The sequence below is a fragment of the Chrysochloris asiatica genome, unplaced genomic scaffold (genome assembly GCF_000296735.1).
Source record: "Chrysochloris asiatica unplaced genomic scaffold, ChrAsi1.0 scaffold00245, whole genome shotgun sequence".
NCBI classification, from domain to species: domain Eukaryota; kingdom Metazoa; phylum Chordata; class Mammalia; order Afrosoricida; family Chrysochloridae; genus Chrysochloris; species Chrysochloris asiatica.
Window position 1 is genome coordinate 2265463 of NW_006408763.1, and position 23052 is coordinate 2288514.

General features: G+C 39.2%; 1 protein-coding gene across 4 annotated transcripts in view; it reads left to right on the plus strand.

The window, feature by feature from the left end:
• The window catches only part of RTN4 (reticulon 4), an 85885-nt gene that overhangs the window by 11966 nt on the left and 50867 nt on the right, over nt 1-23052 (plus strand). The window contains exons 2-3 of one of the 4 annotated variants that reach the window (XM_006873529.1): nt 15373-15429; nt 16089-18503. The exons of 1 other annotated variant lie outside the window; for it this stretch is intronic. In XM_006873529.1, the coding sequence (XP_006873591.1) occupies nt 15373-15429; nt 16089-18503 (2472 nt within the window). The remainder of the gene's footprint in view (nt 1-15372; nt 15430-16088; nt 18504-23052) is intronic. 2 more of the 4 variants (XM_006873531.1, XM_006873530.1) reach the window with 2 other exon arrangements.

Genomic DNA, 23052 nt, shown 5'->3' on the forward strand with positions numbered 1-23052 from the left:
AAGTATTCCTTTATATGTGGTTCAGAGTTCTGGGACCATCCCCTGAGCCTGCTTGGTTGGGTATTCTGTGTTGTTGTTGGCGGAGCTCTCTGCTATACGTCCACTCGATCCGCCATCTTGTTTGTTCTCCCCAATATTAGTATCTTTTTAAATTCTGTCTTTGTCGCATGGGTTGGCATGAGAATATTGTTGTTGTTGTTAAGTGCCGTCGAGTTGGTTCTGACCCATAGCGACCCTGTACAGGGTTTCTGAGGCTGTAAATCTTTATCGGAGCAGAAAGCCTCATCTTTCTCCCACGGAGTGGCTGGTAGTTTCGAACTGCTAATCTTAAGGTTCGCAGCCTGATTCGTAACCACTATGCTACCAGAGCTCCTTTGTCATGAGAATACGATCCATAAATTACATGCTTCAACAATTTATATAGTCCATATTACTAATGATAAAGATGTACCAAAAAAGCAAACACCAAAAAATGGCTAATCAGCAGTGTAGTCCATTGTAACTCTAATGCATCAGAAATCAGGAACTACATACATGATACACAGCTATTCTCTGCTTTTCATTACAGTATGCCTTGGAGATCATTCCATAGCCATCCTTAGTAATCTCTCTCTTATTCAACAGCTGCAGAGAATCTCACAGCTGTGCTGTATTTTATTTAATCAATTCCTTACTAATATTTTATTTGACTTTTTCTGTTATAAATAATTTTGCTGTGACTTTTTTATAACTGACCTTTCAGTTAGCAGTCTAGTCCTTATCCTCGAATGGTTCTACAAAGAGGTGGTTTCAACGTATGTTCTTACCAACCATATGTTAAAGTGTACCTTTTCTCCAATTTTTGCCAACACAGTATATTGGTAAATGAGTAAATTGTTTAGCAAATTGTTCTTTGGATTTACAGTTGAGAATATTTTTTCATAGGCTTGTGTTGCCTTTGAGTTAGTTCCAGCAAATAACAATCCCATGTAGAATGGAACATATAGGCTGCTTGGTCCTGTGCCATCACATGATAAGTTGTGGATGGGGCTGTTGTGATACATAGGGTTTTCATTGGCTGATTTTTGAAAGTAAATAACCAGGCCTTTCACCTTAGTCTCTCACCCAAACCTCCACTGACAGATGAATAATGACTGTGCATTAGTTGTATTGGCCAGGAATTGGTACTGGGTCTCCGCTCATGGTGGAGTCCTGGTGTGGCACTTTGAGTTAATGCACTGGGCTGCAGAGATGGTTTGAACTGCAAGGTCGATGGTTCAAGCCCACTAGCCACTCCTTGGAAACCCTATACAGGGTCGCTATGGGTCAGAACCAACTCGACAACACTTAACAACAACTCCCCTCATGGAAGCCAAGAATTCTACCACTGAACCACAGTGGTCTGATCACAGCTTTTGTTGCATTCTGTTTTTGAATTATTGGTTTTAACAGGAACAGTAGAGCTACTGAAGCTAGCCTGATGCTATTTATCTTAAAACCTTTTTTTTTTTTTTTTTTTTTTTTTTTGGATATTTGTATTTTGACTTTACTGTGTTTTTTCTGTGTAGGAATTTTTATGTCAAGTTTATTTTCTTTTGTGAACTGTTTTGTAGTTCTTGAAAGACTTTCTTTACCCTAAAATTATAAGAGTGATTCCCATACTTTCTCCTGGTACTTTGATCATGTTTATTTATTTATTTGTGTGTATGTACTATTTTATTATTATTGTGTTTTCAATGGAGAAATACATCATCTGTCTTTAAAATAGCTCTGAAAAAATACAAGTACTTTTTTTTTTTTAGTAAGTACATTTTTATAACTTCATTTTAACATTAAATCTTTTGGTTCATCTGCAGTTTATTTTTTCTTGAGAGCATTTTAATTACCGTAGTTTTCAATGTCTTAAAAATCAGCAGTGTGACTCCTCCCAGTTTGATTTTCTTTTTCAAAAGTGTTTTGTTTGTTCTCAGTCCTTTTGGCTTCCATATAAATCTTAGAATCAGCATGTTAATTTCTTTTAAAAAAAGCCTGGTGAAAATTTGTTTGGGATTTCATTGAATCTTTAATTCAGCATGGGGAGAACTGCCATGTTAGGATCTAAGATTCTATCTATTTGCTAGCTAACAAGTTAGCCAGCCATAGTTTCATGGATGTTGGCAGTAGATAGCAGATGTCTGGGTCAGAGAAAGATATTGTATAGACAGAGTATCAGCATTTTGGGGCAGGTTTCTCACAGGCAACATGAAGAGTACCAGTTAACACCTGTACTTAGAGTGAGTTGCATTACTGGAGAAGAACCCTGAGTGTAGGGAACCAGAATCTTATACTGCACATTAAGCAAACCTTTCTGTTGTTTCAGAGAAAAACACTGTTTTTAAAGGTTGTTAATTATACAATCATGTTTTAAAAGCTTGGTCAAAGGCAAGGAATGCTTCTTGCAAGACATGCAAAACATGAGAAACTCAGTGTGAACTGTCTCTTCCTACTTACTGAATCTTTCAGTCCATGAACGTGATATGTCTTGTTTGTCGTTGTCCCAGTGCTGTTGAGTTGGTTCCTAGTCATAGTGATCCTGTATAGGGTTTTCAAGGAGCAACTGGTGGGTTTGAACTACCGACTTGTATTTAGCAGCCAGAGCTTATTTACGGCACGCACCAGGACACCCTTTCATTGTTTGTTATTTTTGTTAACTGTCTTTTAGTTGGCTTGGATATTTTCCGAGGAGGGGCTGTTGGGTTTGAACTGCCAGTCTTGCAGTTAGCAGTCCTGTACTTATCCTCCAGTGCCACACCAGGACTCCCTTGTTTAGGTCTCCTTTAATTACTTTCAGCACGGTTTTAATAGTTTTTAGCATAGAGGTTTTGTGTATATTTTGTTACGTATTACCTCAACTATTTTGTTATGATTGTAAATTCTTCTTTTTAAATTTATTTCTCTTTTGTTACTCCTATATGGAAATACAGTTGATTCTTGTATACTGTGTATCTGACCTGCATCCTTCATTAACTCAAATTCAAGTATTAGTTCTAGTAGGATTTTTATTATTCCTTAGGATTTCCTAACTTTAGTGACCTGTTGTTAGCAATTAAGATAGTTTTACTTTTCTGATTTTTATGCTTCAGATAGAGTGAGAGTGGATTTTTCTGGATCTTGAGTAAAAGTGTTTAGTCTTTCAGCTTGAAGTGTGAAGTTAGCTATGCACTTTTCCTAGATGCCTGACCTCTAGGTTGGAATCAATTTGATGGTAGCTAACAACATTCCCAGTTGACTGAATTTTGGCAATGCCTTTTGGCATTTACTACCGTGATCTTATGGTTTATTGTTTTAGGCTGTTAATATAGTTAATATGAATTTAATTGTTTAATTTTGCATGTTGAACCATCCTTATTTGTAAGGTAGACTTCACTTAGGTTTTCCTTTTTATGATTTTCTAGATTAAATTTGCTAGTAATTTTGTTAAAAGGTTTTTGCTTGTATGTTCATGAGGAATGTTGCCTGTGTTTTTTTCTTGAAATATTGTTGTTGGTTATGATATTAATGCATATATCTGTGATAGATGAGGCAGTCTGCTCCTGTAAAGAGTTACGGTCTTAAAAATCCCTTTCTATGTATGGTCTTTCAAGTTGGAATCGATTTGATGTTAGTGGGCTCATGAAAATGTTGAAGTGTATGCACTTCCTTTATATGCTAAAACCGTTTGTGTAAGCTTGATGCTGTTGTTTCCTTTGACGCTGTATAGAATTTGAAACTGGTCAGGGTCTGGAGTTTTCTTTACAGAAAATGTTTGAAATTAAAATACATTTTTTCTAAGTGATATGGTACTATTGAGATTTTCTATTTTGGCTTGTCAGTTTGGGCAATTTATGTCTTTCACATTTCATTTTCAGTTTTTTTCCTTTTCATCTTGATGAGTTAAGTATCAAGGAAATTTGTATCATTTCATTTTAGTGAGTAAACACCAAGCAATTTGATCACTCATTTAAGGTGTCCCGTTTAAGAGCGTAACATTCATAATATTTCCTTGTTTCTAGGACCCTCTTTCATTTCTGATACTTCTCTTTTTTATTTCATGACCACTTGGGGGGACTATGAATTTTATTGGTCTTTTCAAGGAATCAACTTTTGATTTCATTCGATTTCTAGTTTGTCCATTCTCTGTATCACTGATTGGTTGTTTATTATTTATGCTGTATGTTTGGGTTGAATTTGCCCGTGTTTTTTAGTTTTGTAAGGTGGAAGCTTAAATTGGATTTTAAGTTTTTTTTTCTAAAAGCATTTAGAAGTACAGTGAGACCTGTGGGAGTCAGAACTTGAGGGGATTGCCTTATTTTTATGGCTCTCACAAGCTTTCTCTTTGTCAAAGTGCTGGCTTACCACTTTTCTGTTGCTTGTTTAATGGAGGCATTTGAAATTTTTTGGACAGCTCTCCACCTTACACAGATTCTGGCCTTTGCAGGTTTTACTGTTTATATTTCTAAGTATTGCTTAGGAGCCCTGGTTGGCACAGTGGTTACATGCTTGACTACAACTAAAAGGTCTAGTTTGAAATCAACAGTCTCTCTGGAGACAGCGGTGACAGTCTACTCATGTAAAGATTCGTAGCCTTGGAAACCCTATGGGAGAGTTCTCTGTTCTTTAGGATCACTATGGGTTGGAATTGACTTGATGGCAGTGGGTTTAACTTGAAGGAGATCAGGAGGTGCCATACGTAAGTGATTGACAGCTAATATAAAGGTCAGCAGTTCGAACTCAGCCAGCCTTGTGGAAGAAATATTTGGCAGTCTGCTTCCATAAAGATTACGTCTTTGGAAACTCCATGGGGCAGTTCTAATCTGTCCTGTAGAGTTGTTATGAGTCAGAACTGACTCAACAGAATGGTTTGTAAACATGGCTTTGTTGTACAATTTTTTTATTATCCTTTGATCTAAAATACTCACCTCTCCGAATCGTTTTTTATACATTTCATTTTTTGTAGTTGTTGAGAATATATACAGCAAAACATTAATTCTGAGGTTTCTGCATGTTATTGACATTGATCATATTCTTCTTTGATCATAAGTTGTGCACTTACCTTTTCTGAGTTGTCCTTCCAGCATTAACATAAACTCCCTGTTGCCTAAGGCTCTTAACTAATCTTTGAGTTGCTGTTGTCAAATTGATCTAATACAGCATTAAAAAAAAAGTTTTTATTGTGAATTGAGTGATCATTTACAGGGGAGGACATCGATTTTACACTCATAGTTTTCATTGCAATGACTACAATTAGTTTTTAAAAAAACAATGCTCAAGGCAGACTTTTTTTTACTAGTTAAACTGTTCAGTTTTAAGACAACTTTAAGGAATATGTTTGATTTAATGATTACCTTGGGGCTGTCGTTTCAGAAGTTCGTCTACCCTCCATGGCTTCAGAAAGGCCATGAGAATTTGCAATTCTGTTCTATTTATTTATATATGAGTCTTCTATGGAATCTTGGCTCGAAATGTTCAGTAATGGTAGCCGGGTACCATCCAGTTATTCTGGCATCATGATGAAGGAGGTAGTTGTTCATGGAGGCAATTAGCCACACATTCCTGGACCCTCCTCCTATTCCTGACTCTTCTGCTCTAAATGAAGAGAGACCAGTTGTGCATAGGATGACTGCTTGCAAGCTTTTAAGACCCCAGGCATTATGCAACAAATGGAACTAGAACAGAAGCACTAAACAGGTTATTAGGCTAATTAACTGGGATGTCCCTTGAAGCCATGACACTGAACCTCTAAAGCAAAATCCCATGAAGTATTTGGTTGTTCATAAGCAGCCTCAGCAGCTATTATTTATTTTTTGTCATTTTTGTAAATACATCTATCATGGTTTCTGCTAATTCAACTTTTTACAGGTGTATAGCATATGACAACAATTAACAGTTAACAACTGTGCAATCCTATCTGCAATCAATGTGATTATTCCATTATTGTTAACCTCCCTTTCCCCCCTCCCTCCCACCGTTGCTGTTGTTAAGTTTATTGAAGTCATAGCGACCTTATGCCCAACAGATGGAAACACTTCCGGTCCTATGCTAGCGTCACAATTGTTCTACGCTTGACTCCACTGCTGTTTCCACTGTGCTAGTCCATCTCTGTGGGGGTCTACCTCTTTTTTGTTGACCCTCTACTTTACCAAGAGAATGGGCCCTCCTGGTAATATGTTCAAAGTATGAGAGATGAAGTCTCGCCATCCTGGCTTCTAGGGAGCATTCTGGCAGACAATAGTATTTTTAATATTCTCCTCCAACACTGTAACTCAGATGCATCAGTTCTTCTATGGTTCTGTGGTCTTCCTTATTCATTGTCCAACTTTCACGTGCATATGAGGCTATTGAAAATACCTTGGTTTGGATCAGATGCACTTTAGTCCTCAAACTGCCCTCTTTGCTTTACCATCCCTGGTAACTACTTATCAACTTCGGACTCTCTGCAGTTTCATTTTCTTGATTATTATATAGGTGAGGACAGAATACTTGTCCTTTCATTGTTTGCATTACTTACTTACTCAGCATTGTATCTTCACGCTTCATCCACCCTGTAGCATGTATCAAGACTTCATATCTCTTACTAGTAGTATTCCAATGTACCACATTTTGTTTATCCATCCAGTTGTTGGTTGGCACTTAGGTTGTTTCTACCTTTTGGCTATTGGCTACAATGAACAAGTCTCTTTTGAGTCTCTCTGCTTTCATGTCTTTTGCTGTATACCTGGGAATAGAATTGCTGGGTCATATGGTAGTTCTGTTTTTACTTATTTGAGGAATTACCACACTGTTTTCCACAATGGCTGCCATTTTGCATTTCCACCAGCAATGGGAAGGGTCCCAATTTCCTCACATCCTCACCAAAATTTGTTTACTTTATTTTTATCTTAACCATCCTACCAAAAATCAACCCAAACCCATTGCCATAGAGTCAGTTCGACTCATAGGACAGAGTAGATTATCCCTTAGGCTTTCTGGGCCTGTCAATCTTTGTGGAGCAGATAGCCCCATCTTTTTCTGAATGGGTGGTGCATTTGAACTGCTGTCAGTCTTGGGGTTAGCAGTCTCACACTTAACCCATAGGGCCACCAGGTCTATCCTGTTGTTGTTAAGTGCCACTGAGTCAATTCCAACTCATAGTGACCTTGTTTTGGGTTTTCGAGGAGCAGCTGTTGGGTTTTATCCTACAGTGCTGCATTTCAATTAACCTTTAAGGAAATTTAAGAAGTGAGGGGAGAAAAGTTTAATATTTGTTCATATATTTATTATCTCTGCCAGTCTTTATTTCTTCATGTTTATCCAGATTTTCTTCTTATATTGGGAAAGGTATGCGACAAGGTTGTGTTCTTTCACCATATTTATTCAACCTGTATGCTGAGCAAATAATATGAGAAGTTGGGTTCTATGAAGAAAAACGTGGTGTCAAGATTGGAGGAAGACTCATTAACAACCTGCGATATGCAACCTGCAACATGCAGATGATACTACCTTGCTTGCTGAAAGTGAAGAGGACTTGAAACATTTACTGATGAAGATCAAAGAGCACAGCCTTCGATATGGATTGCATCTCAATGTCAAGAAAACAAAAATCCTCACCACTGGACCAATAAACAACATTCTTAACAACGGAGAAAAGATTGAAGTTGTCAAGGACTTCATTCTTCTTGGATCAACTATCAACACTCGTGGAAGCAGCAGTCAAGAGATCAGACGACGTATTGCATTGGGCAAATCTGCTGCACAGGAACTTTTTAAAGTATTGAAGAGCAGAGATGTCAGCTTGAGGACTAAGGCGCACCTGACCCAAGCCATGGTATTTTCAATAACCTCATATGGATGTGAAAGCTGGACAGTGAATAAGGAAGATCGTAGAAGAATTGATGCCTTCGAGTTGTGGTGTTGGAGGAGAATACTGAAAGTGCCATGGACTGCCAAAAGAACCAATAGATCTGTTTTGGAGGAAGTGCAGCCAGAGTGCTCCTTGGAGGCCAAGATTGGCTAAGCTTTGTCTCTCATACTTTGGACATATTGTCCGGAGGGAACAGTCGCTGGAGAAGGATGTCATGCTGGGTAAGGTGGAGGGTCAGAGAAAAAGAGGAAGACCCTTAACGAGATGGATCGGCCAGGTGGCATCATTGATGGACTCAAGTGTGGCAGCGGTAGTGAGGTTGGCCCAGGATCGGACATTGTTTCGTTCTGCTGTGCGTGGGGTCGCTATGAGTCGGTTCCGACTCAATGACACCTGACAACAACAACTCTGGAGTATCCCTCTGGTTAGAATAGTCTAACTCTTCAGGTCTCCTCTCTGCAATCTCAGTTGTATGTGGGTGTTCCTGTGCTAAGTAAGGCCTCTTCACACTAGCTGGTCAAAACTGTTGGCTCTTAGTACTGTGTGAGTTCCAGAATACCCATTCAGCTCACTCTCCCAGAGACTTCTGTCCCGGGCCTTGCTGGAGCTCAGGCTGTGTATACACAGTAGTTCAAACCCACCAGCTGTCTATATAGATAAGGTCACTATGAGTCAAGGTAGTGCTTAACAACTCAACAGTGAACTTTAAGTAGATTAACAAAGTATGTTGTATTTAGGTTTAAGCTTACGTCAGAAATCAAAGCAGCATTAGGGACAACTTGAAGAGGGGGATACATCATTTGGAAAAAATGCCTTTTTTGTGAATGATGTTTACCTTGCATTCTGTCATTACAGGTAGTTAGTGATTCTGTTCATTTTCATGAGAGTGGTAAGGAAATAAATATATCTGATTTTAAGAGTCACATCATAGTTTTCTAGCTTTGCCATTAAGCAGCTGTGTGACTTTGAATAAGTTACTTTATTGTCTCAGGCTAGTTAACTGGAAATATGGTTATTAACAAAATTAACAAGATTAACAAAAATAAGGATGAGCATGTTTTAGAAAAAAAGTAAGCTTGGGATATTGTGAGTTTGAGGTTTACTGAATATGGGCATTGAGATTTGCAGGGGGTGGAGGTAGCACATGGTTAGAATAATTGCTTGATTAGCATAGATGACTAGGGAAAGGTGTTGTAGGTATGGGTTGTGAGGTTATGCAACCATGTGGTATGGAAGGCTGTATTTATCAGACTAAGGGTTTTAGATATAATTTAGTGGATTATTGGGTACATTAAAGGTTTTAAATGTTTAAATGAGAAAGATACTTAGAATTGTTCTTTTGGGGATATTTCTTTGATGGTAATAGAGTGAGAAGACTTGGAAATTTTTGACTTCCCCTGTGCCTAATTTGTTATTAAGTGCTGTTGAGTTGATTCCAACTCAGTGACCATGTTAATGGCTTCTGAGAAGCGGCTGGTAGGTTTGAGCCACCATCCTTGTAGTTAATAGTCCAGTGCTTATCCTATAGCACCACACCAAGACTCTCTTGTGTTTTAGACCAGAAAGTGCCCCAGGCCTAATGTTTAGTGAAAAGTTGTTTTTGGTATATGCTGCTATGCTTTTACTTACAGTGGGTGACAGTTTATCAGGCCCTCTCATGAGCGCTTCTGACACAAGATAAAGTAAGGAAAATTTACACCAGTTGCACTATTTCATACACACATATTTCAGAAGATAAACCATATGTATTTGTGAATTAGACTTGCTTGAACATGGTCCTCTGGCCACCTAGCTCTGTAATGTAGGGCACATTTTCTTCTGTTTTCTTCTTCCCTTTTTCCCTCTTAGCTTTTTGAAATAAGTGCTATTATTATTTCACATGGAGTCCTTATGAGCCAGAATTGACTTAATAACTAACATCATTACCACTGTATTTTCTTACTTAACAAATGAGGCACAGAAAAGTTAACTAATACATTTTTTCAGGGTTTCATACTCTGGAATAAATCCCATTTTACAGATTTATTTTTTTTACATTTGGTGAATATGTGAAATAATTTGTAAAGTTACTAGGCCTCCTGCCAGGGGTGTAACTGTATTGTCTAAATGAAAAAGATACACATTTTATATTAAGAATTTGCTACCGTTTTAGATGGATTAGTGGTGCTCCATTATTTGCTCCTTCTGCTCTTTGACCCTCAAATCTCAGTTTTATGCAAACTTATAATTCATTATTTTAGCTGAAAAGGAATGTTTTAACTCTCGTTTTACAAATAGGAAACTTAGCTTAGTAAGATCTCATAAAAAGTCATCTTTATTTATGTTGTTATTGTTAAGTGCCATTGAGTTGGTTCCGACTCATAGTGACCATGTATAGAGTTTCCAAGAAGAGCTGGTGAGCTTGACTCGCCGACCTTGTGGTTCAAACTGACCTTGCGGTCCAGTCCATTAACTACCACCGTGCCACACAGGACTCCTCTTCATACATCCACTTTATGAACTCTTAAAGACCTTGTTGTCATACAGGCTGGATGGGTAATCCATCCAGTTCTGCTGTTCTAGTGTGTGTTAGTTGCTCATTCTGACTCATGGCCACCTATGGTATAATAGAACAGTTGTTGGTATGTTTGAGTCCATTGTTGAAGATGTGTTTAAAATATAGTTTGTGTATTTCTTCTGTACCACTTCATCTAGGAATCCTGAAATGTGACATTGTGCCCATATATATTTAGATTTTTTTATTCCTCTTGGCTGTACAGTGGATTCAAATGCAGAGTAATCTACAGAACCAAGTAGGACTGCCCCATAGGGTTTCCCAGACCTAGTGTAGCCTATAGGATAAGCTCTGGTCTGCTAACTACAAGGTCTGGTTCAAACCCACCATCCACTCCTCAGAAACCCTACAGGGTTCCTATGAGTCAGAACCAACTGGGTGGCACTTAACAACACCAACAACAACAATATTTACAGAAACGGACTACTACATCCTTCTTTAGCTCTCCTGTTACTCAAGGAATACTCTTGCAGGATAGTCCCCTATTTATGGTAGATATGTCTAGCTTGGACTCCTGGTGTGGTGCTGTGGGCTAATGTGTCAGACTGCAAAGTCATTTGAACTGCAAGGTTGGTGGTTCAAGCTGTACAGGGTTTCCAGCTACTCCTTGGAAACCCTGTACAGGGTTGCTATGGGTCAGAATCGACTCGACGGCGCTTAACAACAGCAACAACTTCTGGCTTGTCCTTCCACATAAAAAGTGTTCAAATCTTTTTATTAGGTTCTCTACACTGATGTGACACTTTAGCATAAACACTGGACTGCAATTCACTCCTCAGAAACTATACAGTGTTGCTATGAGAAAGATCTGTGACACTTACCACTAGTGAAAGGAGCCCCAGTTAGCGTGGCAACAATTATGAGGTTGGCCCAGGATTGGGCAGTGTTTCATTCTGTTGTGCATAGGGTCGCTATGAGTTGGTACTGACTCAGTGGCACCTAACAACAACAACAACGTAGTGGATTATGAGCTGAGCTGCTCACTGGAAGGTCACTCATTTGAATCTACCAGCTGTTCTGAGGGAGAAAGATGAGGCTTTTTGCTCCCATAAAGATTAAGGAAGACCGTGGAAGCATTGATGCATTTGAGTTATGGTATTGGAGGAGAATATTGAAAGTACCATGGATTTCAAGGACAAACAGATCTGTGTTGGAAGTAGTACAGCCCGAATGCTCCTTAGAAGCCAGGATGGCGAGACTTCTCTCATACTTTGTGCATATTATCAGGAGTGACCCTGGAGAAAGGACATCATGCTAGGTAAGTCAGAGTCAGTGAAAAATAGGAAGACCTCCAACTAGATGGATTGGCACAGTTAGCAGCAACAATAGGCTCAGACTAACAAGGAGTGTGAGGATGGCGCAGGAGGTCCTGGCAGGGTTTTGTTCTGTTGTGCATAAGGTTGCTATGAGTCGTAACTGACTTGATAGCGCTTTACACGGCCCAGGATCGGGCAGTGTTTCGTTCTGCTGTGCATAAATTCGCTATGAGTCGGTACCGACTCGATGGCACCTAACAACCACCACCACCACCTTCATTAACGAAGGAGTCCTGGTGGTTATGTGAATTAAGTATCAGGCTCCCACTTTGTGGGAGAAAGTTGAGGTTGTCTTCTCCCATAAAGATTTACATATCCCATAAAGATTGTCTCAGAAACCCAAAGGCACAGTTCAGCTCTGTCCTCTATTGGGTCCTATGAGTTCCAGTCAACCCAGTTGCAGTGGGTGAGGCTCTGTTAATGTAACACTTTTCTGCTATCCCTCAGGCTATTTCAGATTGTCTTTTTTTTTTTTTTTTTTTTTTTTTTAATTAAATGTTTTTATTTTGGATTGAGTGAAAGTTTACAGGGCACATCATCAGTTTCACATTCAACCATTCATATAGCTTGTTTCATTACACTGATTATTATCCCCTCCATATATCATCAGTTAACAGTGTTTCTCTCTATTCTCTTTAGCTTTTTTTGGGGGGGTGGGGGGTAGGGGAGAACTTGCCTTTTTGGAATTTACAGTCTCGGCTTTTAGGGAAGGTTTTTACATTTGTCTGTGGATATCCAGGGCTCATGTATGAGATTACTAACAAGCATTACTGAATAATCAGATGAGGGACAGTTTGCTATGTCTACTAGGTAGCTAAAGTCTGATCCTCAGAGCCTATGGTTTGGACGGTCAACAACGCTTGGGCCCACAGGGTCTTGATCTCCTGACCGGGTCTACACTGTCTGCATCAGATTCCCCCTTATTTATTGTTTGTCTTAGGCGGTCAGTGTGAATTCCTCAGTCTTACCCGTCATCGAAACTCATTGCAGCATGGCAATGGCTCTGTCTTAGGTTGCCGAGGTTCCACGTGATCCTTACCCGTCTGTGGCCACACGTCCAGCATAAACAGCCGCCATCCGAGGAAGGCAGGGAGGGAGGAGTTCGGCTGGGGACCCCATACGCAAGACGTTGCCAGCCCACCACCTGCTCTAAGGTGACCAAGCAGGATCACTATGCTGAGGTTCAATCAAGTTCTTAGGGGATCTTACTCTCTAGCAGGGGTAGCAAATTAATAGCCTCTCAGTGCTCACTTTGAGAATTACTTATATCATAAATTTGAGCATGTAGCTGATGAATATCCACAGACAAGTGGATATTATTCCACAACCTCCTAAAATGCTGTTGGATTAAGTTCCAATCAAGTTCTGGATTACTGAAAGATAACACAAATCTATTTATACCATGAATAACCTTAGCTGGGAGTGTAATCTGGATATATTGGGTCTTATTTCCCTTAAGCGATCTTCCTTTCTCTAAAGCATTTAGTCTGTTTTGTAAACCTTTATCTATATACTCTTGGATCATATGAGCGAGACTAGTATCCCTAGACAGTTGATTTACATGGTGGGCAGGGCAAAAAAAGGTAACAATTCCTATTAGTGCAGTGATTCTTGACATGAGAGTAAAGACACATGGCACGTTTAAGGGTCAGGCATCAGATTGTCTTTTGACAGCGACTTTTCTTTACCTTAAACCATAGTTGCTTAGCATCATCAGATGTAAAATTATATTGCACAAAGTTAATATACCAGTATATAGCCTATCATAATTAAGAAATGGACTCTGGAATTAAATTGCCCGAGAGACCCACTTGGTGATGGTGGTGGTGATGATGGGTATGTGCCGAGGAGTTGGTTCCGGCTTACACCCTATGTAGGGTCTCTGAAGCTGTTAATCTTTATGGGAGCAGAAAGCCTCATCTTTCTCCCTTGGAGCAGCTGGTTGATTAAAACTATTGACTGTGTATGCTACCCTGTACCATTTGTGTATACGAGTAGTATCCGGGTTCTGAGTGAGCGCCATACCTAGTTGTGTCTTTAAGAATTGTTAGGTAAGCCTAAACAAGTATTTGTTATTGTTGTTAAGTGCTGTTTAGTTGGTTCCAACTCATAGTGACCCTGTAGAGGGTTTCTGAAGAGAGTAGCAAGTGGGTTTGAACCACTGACCTTGTGGTTAGCAGTACAGTGCTTATCCCACAGTGCCATACCAGGACTCCAACACAAGTTATATAAGGTTTTAGAGCCCAGGTAGTGCTGTGGGCTAGGAGTTGGACCGCTAATGAAAAGATTGGTGGTCCAAACCCACCAGCTGCTTCAAGGAAGAAAGATGAGACCCCATAGGGTCACTGTGAATCAGATTGACTGGATGGCAGCGAGTTATTTCTGGTTTCACCTGGAAGCCCTCCGAAAGATTTAAAAGCTGCATGTGCAGCGAGTGGAGTGGTGATTGTGATGAATTTGAGTTGAGGAATAGAAAGTTTCAAAGTGAGGGCAAGTCTACAAATCTACATCGTATTAAAGGGCAAGTAGAAGTCCTGAGTTCCACAGCAGGGGCTGGACCGCTCTGCGTGTTGTTTTGAGTGAATGTTATCTCTGAATGAATTAATGTCTCTGTGACTCAGTTGGATTTTTTTTTTTTTTTTAATCTGTTAAAGTGTATTAACAAGAACATTGTTAACTATAGGATTGTAAGAAAAAAAATGAGAGCCTGCATATAATATAAAGCACTTAGAATAACAAGAGGCCTTAAGTCAATGTTAACTTTAAGTACAAAAAATAAGTATGTTCTTCATGATGATTAGTATTTTCTTTGTAGTTTGGACTCTGGCATTTGGATAACCATAAACTTCAAAGAACAGTGTAAAATGACTGTTAGAATCATTTTCTTTAGAGAGAAAACCTTAGCTGTAAGAGAAAGGTTAAAACATTCTCAGAAAGTTTTCTTGTGAGTTAAATGTATGCCAGTTAAAAAAAGGGTTAAAAGGTCATTATTAATTTTATTCAGATGCATGTTGTTGATTTTCGTTAAGTCGGTTCTGACCCATAGCGGCCCTGTGTAGGATTTCAGAGGAGCAGCTGTGGAGCTTGAACCACCGACCTTGAGATTCAAACTGACTTTGCTGTCCAGTGCATTAACCCACAGCACTATACCAGGACTCTAGGATTAGACAATTCTACCTATTTGAACTCATGAATAAAAAGCTTTGGTATAATATGTTAAATAAAGAGAGTTGTATATTAGAGCCACTTTGGTTAATGAAAATTCTTTAACGTAAATGCGTTGCTGCCTTCTGATAAATGATAAACTCTGTGCTGGTGTTGCGCTGTTGGTTAATGTGCTGGACTGCGTAGTAAGTTTGAACCGTAAGGTCGATGGTTCAAGCTCACTAGTTGCTCTTCGGAAACCCTATACAGGGTCGTTGTGGATTGGAACCGACTCGACGACACTTAACAACAACAGATAGCATTTAATCAATTTTATAATATGATTTAATCTGAATTAATGATACTACTTTTTCTAACTTTCTTTACCTCTTGGCTTTTTCTCTGTAGATAAAGTTTTATGTTAACTTGTTACATACTGAACCCTTGCTTGCTCCTCCTCTTTAGTCTCCTTCCAACTTTGTCTTGATTTCTGCTGAGGTTATATTCTATTTGTTTTTCAGATGAGACACTCTTTGCTCTTCCTGCTGCATCTGAGCCTGTGATGCACTCCTCTGCAGGCAAGTTCTTTTCTGCTGGCCTTTTTATCCTCTGTATTCGCACTTTAACTCTTTAGTGTGTCCTTAGCTCTGTGCAGAGTAGTTTGCATTTACTAAAAAAAAATTAGCATAGTTCCAAGAATGTTTGTCACCTGCAGAACTTGAAATTTACATTTTATATGCTATGTCCAAGGGAGAGATGGGCACAAGCTAAATAACAATTGGAATTATATAAGGAATTCTTGAACTCTTGATATACATTTAAAGGATGACCATTTCTTGTCTCGAATAGTTTACTCATAATTGAAAGGCTTTCCATGTAAATGCATGCCAGTTTATGGCACTTAATTATATAATCTCTTCTTCTCTACACGTTAGACTATTCTTCCTCCAAAACTAGTTAAATTATACACTCAGTCATGAGGCTTTCTCAAAGACTTGATACATGTGTTTGCATAGCATGTAATTGCCTCTGTAGCCATGTGCATGCTTATTGACAACAGCTTAGGGTTCTTTCAGTAATGATTTCGATCTACTTAAGTGTTGTTTATTAAGTTGTTAACATTTCATGTTAGTTAACACTAAGTCTTTACTAACATAGTTTTAAGTCTGTCATAAAACTTGCATTAACTCTGAGAAAACTGGCATTCTCTAACTTTCCTTTCTGTCCATGGTCACAGAAAAATGTATGGACTTGAAGGAGCAGCCAGGTAACACTGTTTCGGCTGGCCAAGAGGATTTCCCATCTGTTCTGCTTGAAACTGCTGCTTCTCTTCCTTCTCTGTCTCCTCTCTCAGCTGCTTCTTTTAAAGAACACGAATATCTTGATAATTTATCAACAGTAATACCCACCAAAGAAACACTTCAAGAAACTTCAAATGCAGCTTCTAAAGAGTTGTTAGAGAAGTCAAAAAACCCATTTTTAGATAGAGATTTAACAGAGTTTTCAGAATTGGAATATTCACAGATGGGATCATCATTTAGTGGCTCTCCAAAAGCAGAGTCTGCCATCAAAGTAACAGACCCAAGGGCAGAAGTAATTGTGAAGAATAAAGATGAAGAAGAGAATTTAGTTAGTAATAACATCCTTCATAATCAACAAGAGCTACCTGGAGCTATCACTGAATCAGTTAAAGAGGACAGAGTTCTTTCTCCAGATAATACAAAGGATAGTGATGAAAAAGGAATTTCAGTAGGATTTCAGGGAACTCCTATGAGGGAAGAATATGCAGATTTCAAACCATTTGAGCGAGTGTGGGAAGTAAAAGATACTTGTAATGAAGATAGTGGTTTGGTGGCTTCTGGGAATAAGAGAGAGAGCAAGATGGAAAGTAAAATGACTAAGAAATATTTTACAGATAGCCTTGAACAAATAAATCATGAAAAAGACAGTGAAAGCAGTAATGATGATGCTTCTTTCCCCAGTACACCTGAAGCTATTAAAGGTGGCTCAGAGGCATATATCACATGTGCTCCTTTTAACCCAGCAGCAACCAAGAGCACTGCAATAAATGTGTTTCCTTTGTCAGAAGATAACACTTTAGAAAATAAGACAGATGAAAAGAAAATAGAAGAAAAAAAGGCCCAAATTGTGACAGCAAAGAACACTAACATCAAAACGTCGAATCCTTTCTTTGTAGCAACTCAGGATTCTGAGACAGACTATGTCACAACAGATAACTTGTCAAAGGTGACAGAAGAAGCAGTGACAAATATGCCTGAAGGTCTAACCCCAGATTTAGTACAGGAAGCATGTGAAAGTGAACTGAATGAAGCTACGAGTACAAAAATTGCTTATGAAACAAAAATGGACTTGGTCCAGACATCAGAAGCTGTACAGGAGTCACTGTACCCTGCAACACAGCTTTGCCCGTCGTTTGAGGAAGCTGAAGCTACTCCTTCTCCTGTTTTGCCTGACATTGTTATGGAAGCACCATTAAGTTCTATAGTTTCTGGTGCTGGGACTTGTGCAGTCCAGCTCAGTTCATCACCATTAGAAGCTCCTCATTCAGTGACTTACGAAAATGTAAAACCTGAGTCTGAAAATCCCCCACCATATGAAGAGGCCATGAATGTCTCACTGAAAAAGACATCTGGAGTAAAGGATGAAGTCGAAGAGCCTGAAAGTCCCAGTGCAGCTTCTCAAGAAACAGAAGCGCCTTACATATCTATTGCTTGTGATTTAATTAAGGGAACAAAGCTCTCTACTGAACCAACTTCTAATTTTACTAATTATTCAGAAATCGCAAAAAGTGCACAGCCAGTGCCCGATCATTCTGAGCTAGTTGAAGATTCCTCACCTGATTCTGAGCCCGTTGACTTATTTAGTGATGATTCGATACCTGAAGTTCCTGAAAAGCAAGATGAAGCTATGGTGCTTGTGAAAGACTATCTCACCGAAACGTCATGTGCACCAATGATAGAGCATGAAAATAAGGGAAAACTTACTGCTTCACCACAAGAGGGGGTAAAGCCATATTTAGAATCTTTTCAGCCCAATTTAGAGTCTTCAAAAGATACATTAGCACCTGATGAAGGTTCAGCATTGACCAAAAAGGAGAAAATTCCTTTGCAGATGGAGGAGCTCAATACTACAGTTTATTCAAATGATGGCTTATTTATTTCTAAGGAAATGCAAGTAAGAGAAAGTGAAACATTTTCAGATTCATCTCCCATTGAGATTATAGATGAGTTCCCTACCTTTTCCGGTTCTAAAACTGATTTTTCTCCTCAATTGGCAAGAGAGTATACTGACCTAGAAAGATTGTGCAAAAGTGAAATTGCTGATGTCCAGGATAGAGCTGGGTCATTGCCTTGCTCAGAATTACCCCATGACCTTTCTCTCAAGAATATACAGCCTAAAGGTGAAGATAAAATCCATGTCTCAGATGAATTTGCCAAAGACAGGTCTGATATATCAAAGGTACCCTTACTGCCTCCAGCTGTTTCTGCTTTGGCCACTCAACCAGAGATAGGCAGTGTAGTCAAACCCAAAGTTCTTGTGAAAGAAGCTGAGAAAAAAATTTCTTCTGATACAGAAAAAAAGAACAGATCACCATCTGCTATATTTTCAGCAGAGCTGAGTAAAACTTCAGGTAATCAACCCATACACTGTTTAGTGATTTCTAACTACCTTTTAACTTATCATGGACCATTTCCTATGTTTTGTGTAATATGTTACATTTATATAGTATGGAATAGGTTGCATTGATTAAGAATCCTTTTCCACAATCTCAGGTGAAGATTTTAGTGCTTTTCTATTCTTCTTTCTCTTAATTGTTCTTTGGTGACTTATACTGCACCATGGAACTAAAAATATTTTAAAAGTGAAATTGCATTTTTTAAAATCAGTGTATCTTGATAGCATGAAGAACAAGAAGTATTAAAGGAAAATATTTTCAGATGTTTTATTAGAAATTATTTTATTTTTTATTTATAAAAGGATTTCTGTAACATTGAAAAGATGCTGAATATAATGTATTATTTTCCAATGATAGGTATAAGGTTAGGTAGACAATTTGAAAGTGAGTAGTAGACAATTTGAAAGTGGAAATTTACATATATTGTGAACTCCTGAAAAGTACTAAATCTCATTTTTCTTTGTGACTCTACATTTCCCATGTACCTGCTTTGCTTAAGGTGATTTGCACATGAGGTTTTTATTTAGCATTCTAATTTAGCTGTGTTTTCTATGGAAATTCCTTGAGTTCTGTGTATTTACTCAGTATAGTTCTGTTATTGTTAACTGCTGTCAAGTCACTTCTGACTTATAGTGACCCTGTATAAGATTTCCAAGGAGAGGCTGGTAAGTTTGAACTGCTGACCTTGTGGTGCAAACCGACCTTGCAGTACAGTGCTTTATCCTGTAGCGCCACACATGAGTAGTTACATATTGCAGATGAGTAGCACTGGTGGCAGGGAGACCGGTTTAGAGATTGTTGCTGTAATTTAAGAAAGAGATTTTGAACATTGAGGCAGTGGGGTAAACATGGAGACATAGGACTTGGTTTTTGAAGTGGGTATAAAAGTGAAGGGTAAGAGGAGGAATCAAAGCTAACTCTAGGAATCCAGGTTCCTGGCATGTGCTAACGCATGGGTGGCAGTACAAGAAACTGAAAGTGGAGAATAACGTGGATTATGGATATTATATATATGAAGCTATTCAGAGAGATCTTGACTTTATGTGTATATTTGTCATAGGCTTGGAGATAGTAATTAAAAACCTCTGACATCATCTAGGGAGTGCCAAAATAAAAGATTTAAGAATGGAAGAAATGGTGAACATTATTAAATACCAGAGAGGTTAGTTAAGATAAGGATGGAGAGTTTTTCAACAACAAAGGAAGGAATTGGTTAATGGTGGTGAAAAATCATTTACATCTACTGTGGTGCTCTAGGATCAGCACTGGACTGTTAATCACAACGATGGTGGCTCAAAGCCACCAGCTACTCCTCAGAAACCCTGTACAGCGCCCCTGGGAGTCAGAACAGATTTGAGGACACTTAACAACGAGGGGAGAGTGGGCAGGGGTAGGATTGAGCAATGAATAGGGCTTAAAAATGGACACGAAATGTTGCGAACCCTTAGAAATTTAACTGAGAACCTTGTAGAGAAAGCAGGGGTTTCTAAGAGAACTTTTTTTTTTTTTTTTAATATGGGAGCAGAAGTCTAATTTAAAGGTGCTAGTAGAATCGGGCTGCGAACCTTAAGGTCAGCGGTTCGAAACTACCAGTCGCTCCGCGGGAGTAAGATGAGGCTTTCTACTCCTGTAAAGATTTACACCCTCGGAAACCCTGTACAGGGTCGCTATGGGTCGGAACCGACTCAACGGCACTTAACAACAACAGCAAGTAGAACCATGCAGTGGCATAGTGGTTACTAACAGGGCTGTGAACCGCAAGGTCAGCAGTTCGAAACTACCGGCTGTTCCATGGGAGAAAGATGAGACTTTCTGCTCCGGTGAAGATTTATAGCCTTGGAAACTGACTCCATGGTACTTTACCACCACCAGTAGAACCATGAGGTGATGGGATGAGATCCAGAGTTCATGGAGGAATTACCCTTAGAAAGGAGGAAGGATACAGCTTTGATTGTAGTGAATGGAAAAGAAAGGTGTTGAGGCTGCTGGGCTTTTGTGGCTGGAAGTTGAGGAAATTGTTTGGCCTTTGTTTCTTTTTAAAGCAGTGTGTTAGGTCAGAGCTTGAAGGGGAGAGGACTAAAATACCTTCTGTCTCGGGGAAACAAAGACATTATAGTAAGAACCCAGTCCATGTCTATGGTCTGTGTGGTAAGGTGACTTTTCTTTGTACTCAAAGCCTAGGAACGGGGTTCAGAGAAAGTGCATGGTTGTATTTATTCAAGATTGGATTTTTCTAGATGAGCCCAGTAGGAGTACTGTGAGTAAAGGGAGTTGAGGATAACAGGAATGTGGTTAGAGTAAGATTACGAATGATTTTTTGTGTGTATGATGTCGAATTTAGAATTTAAGAAGAGTAAGACGTTTAACTTGATATTATGTCTGGAGTATGGTCCTGGGGTGTAAGGGAAGGCAGCTGAAGTGGAGTGAGGTGAAATTTGCTAGAGGTGAAGCCAGAGAACTAGGAGACTAAGATGCCGTGTAGACATTGACGATGGCAAGCCTTGAGGATGGAGAGGAACAGGAGAATCCAGGTTACCAGTTTTCAGTAAAGTAACAGTAAGGCAACTGGCAGGATGGTAGATGGAAACATTAAAGAAGGATAGAGAATGAACTGGCTGAATAGCCAAGACTTGCCCAAGGACTGTGAAATAATAGTCTGGAAATAACTAGACGGACTTTGGCCTCACTTCCATTTCTGAGGTATGTAACATATAGGAGAGTGAGCAGCCTCCATTTTGAGATTTCCACAGAGATAGCAGGAAGGAGCCAGATTTTAGTGAAGGGGGCAAGTGATGGAAGGAATGTTCAGTAATGAGGTTTGAGGATTAGTGCGCCTGGCTTGGTGTGGACTGGAGAGGTTCAAACAGGACAGTAAAAGGGTTTCGGTGGGAACAGTAGAACGTAAAGGACCATGGTGATGATGGTGTATGTAGGTGAAGACCACGAATAAGTAGCACTGTGAGACTGTAAAGTCTGTCTCTCCACTCTTCACCCTAACACACTCTCTCAAGACTTAATCCTAGTATTTGCCTATTAGATGGGCCACTCAGGTGTTTCATGTAACAGCTATTTTGAATATGTCATTCCTGGTATGTTGAACCAAAATGATTGGTTGAACCTGGTATAATTGATTCAAAATGGCCGCTACCAGTCCATTACAGCTCACTGTTCTTAAGTGCTGTCCAGTCCTTTCTGACTCAATCATGTGTAGGGGTTCTGAGGATCAGCTGGTAAGTTTCATTAACCGCCCTTGCAGCTCAAACTGACCTTGAGGTCCAGTGCTTATCCTACAGCGCCACACCAGGATTCCTTCAGCTCACTAATGCCTAGGATATTAATGTTTCTGCATTCATTACATTTTTTGACAACTGCCAGTTTTACTAGGTTCAGACTTCATATATTCTATGTTCTGATTATTAATGGATTTTTACAGCTGTTTCTCCTCATTTTGAATTGAGCCCCGTTGGCAAATGACTGTCCCAAAAGCTTGGTCACCATGGTCAACTCTACTTGGAAGAGGCAGCTCCTCCCCAGTCTGTGAATCTGAATTACGTTCTTTGAATCTGAGGGACCAATCTTGCAGCACTAACTATGTAACTCGATATGGATATATAAAAATGCATCCTTTTTTTTTTTAACCTGCCACCACCACCACCCCACCCCACCACCCCCTGTTCCCCACCCCCTGCCCAAATAATCTGAAACCAGGTCTCTACGTAGATTCATTCAGATAGAGATACTCTCTTAATGGTAACCTCAGTGTGTAGGTATCAACTTCGTAAACTCATTTTGATAAAATATGTCTTTGTTTTCTGCCATCTGTATTCCAATTTATTGGTTGACCTAATCATGTCCTCTATTGCATATTTTCTCCCACTAGTACAAGATTCACTTCAAGGTCAGGTATTGAATTAATTATGCCCTTTGACCCCTTTAGTCTGGGAAATTTCCAGCCTTTGTCATTTATGACATTAACCTTTCTGAAGATATTTCTTAGTGAATAGACTGAAGTTAAGGATTCATGGTTGAAATAATGCTGTAGATTGTGTGTGTCTTTCCCCTGGTATGTTACTGCTCTCCGAAAGTCTCTCATTGGTCAGGTAAATGTTTTGGTCATTTGGCCAGTGTGGTCCTTGATTTCTTATTTGTATAATTATGGTCGGGTTTTTTTGTCACTCTTTGCAGTATGAGAGGTGACACTTTAAGACCATGCAAATATCCTGCTCCCTGTCAAAATGGCCTGTGTAAATTTAGTATTCATCAATGATTCTTGCTCTATTCAATCTTTACCACCCATGATGATTACAAAATGTTAGGTTTTTTTTTAAGCTCGAATACTCGTACCACATTTGTCAGTTGACTCTCCCTTTCTATTTATGCATGTATGTATTATCAGTATTATATTCTCCTTATGTGATCTTCCATATGTGAAGGGATGTCAGACCTAGTGTAGCATTCTGTGACTACTGTGTGGAGAGTGAATAATCCTCTTGGGGTAGACAGT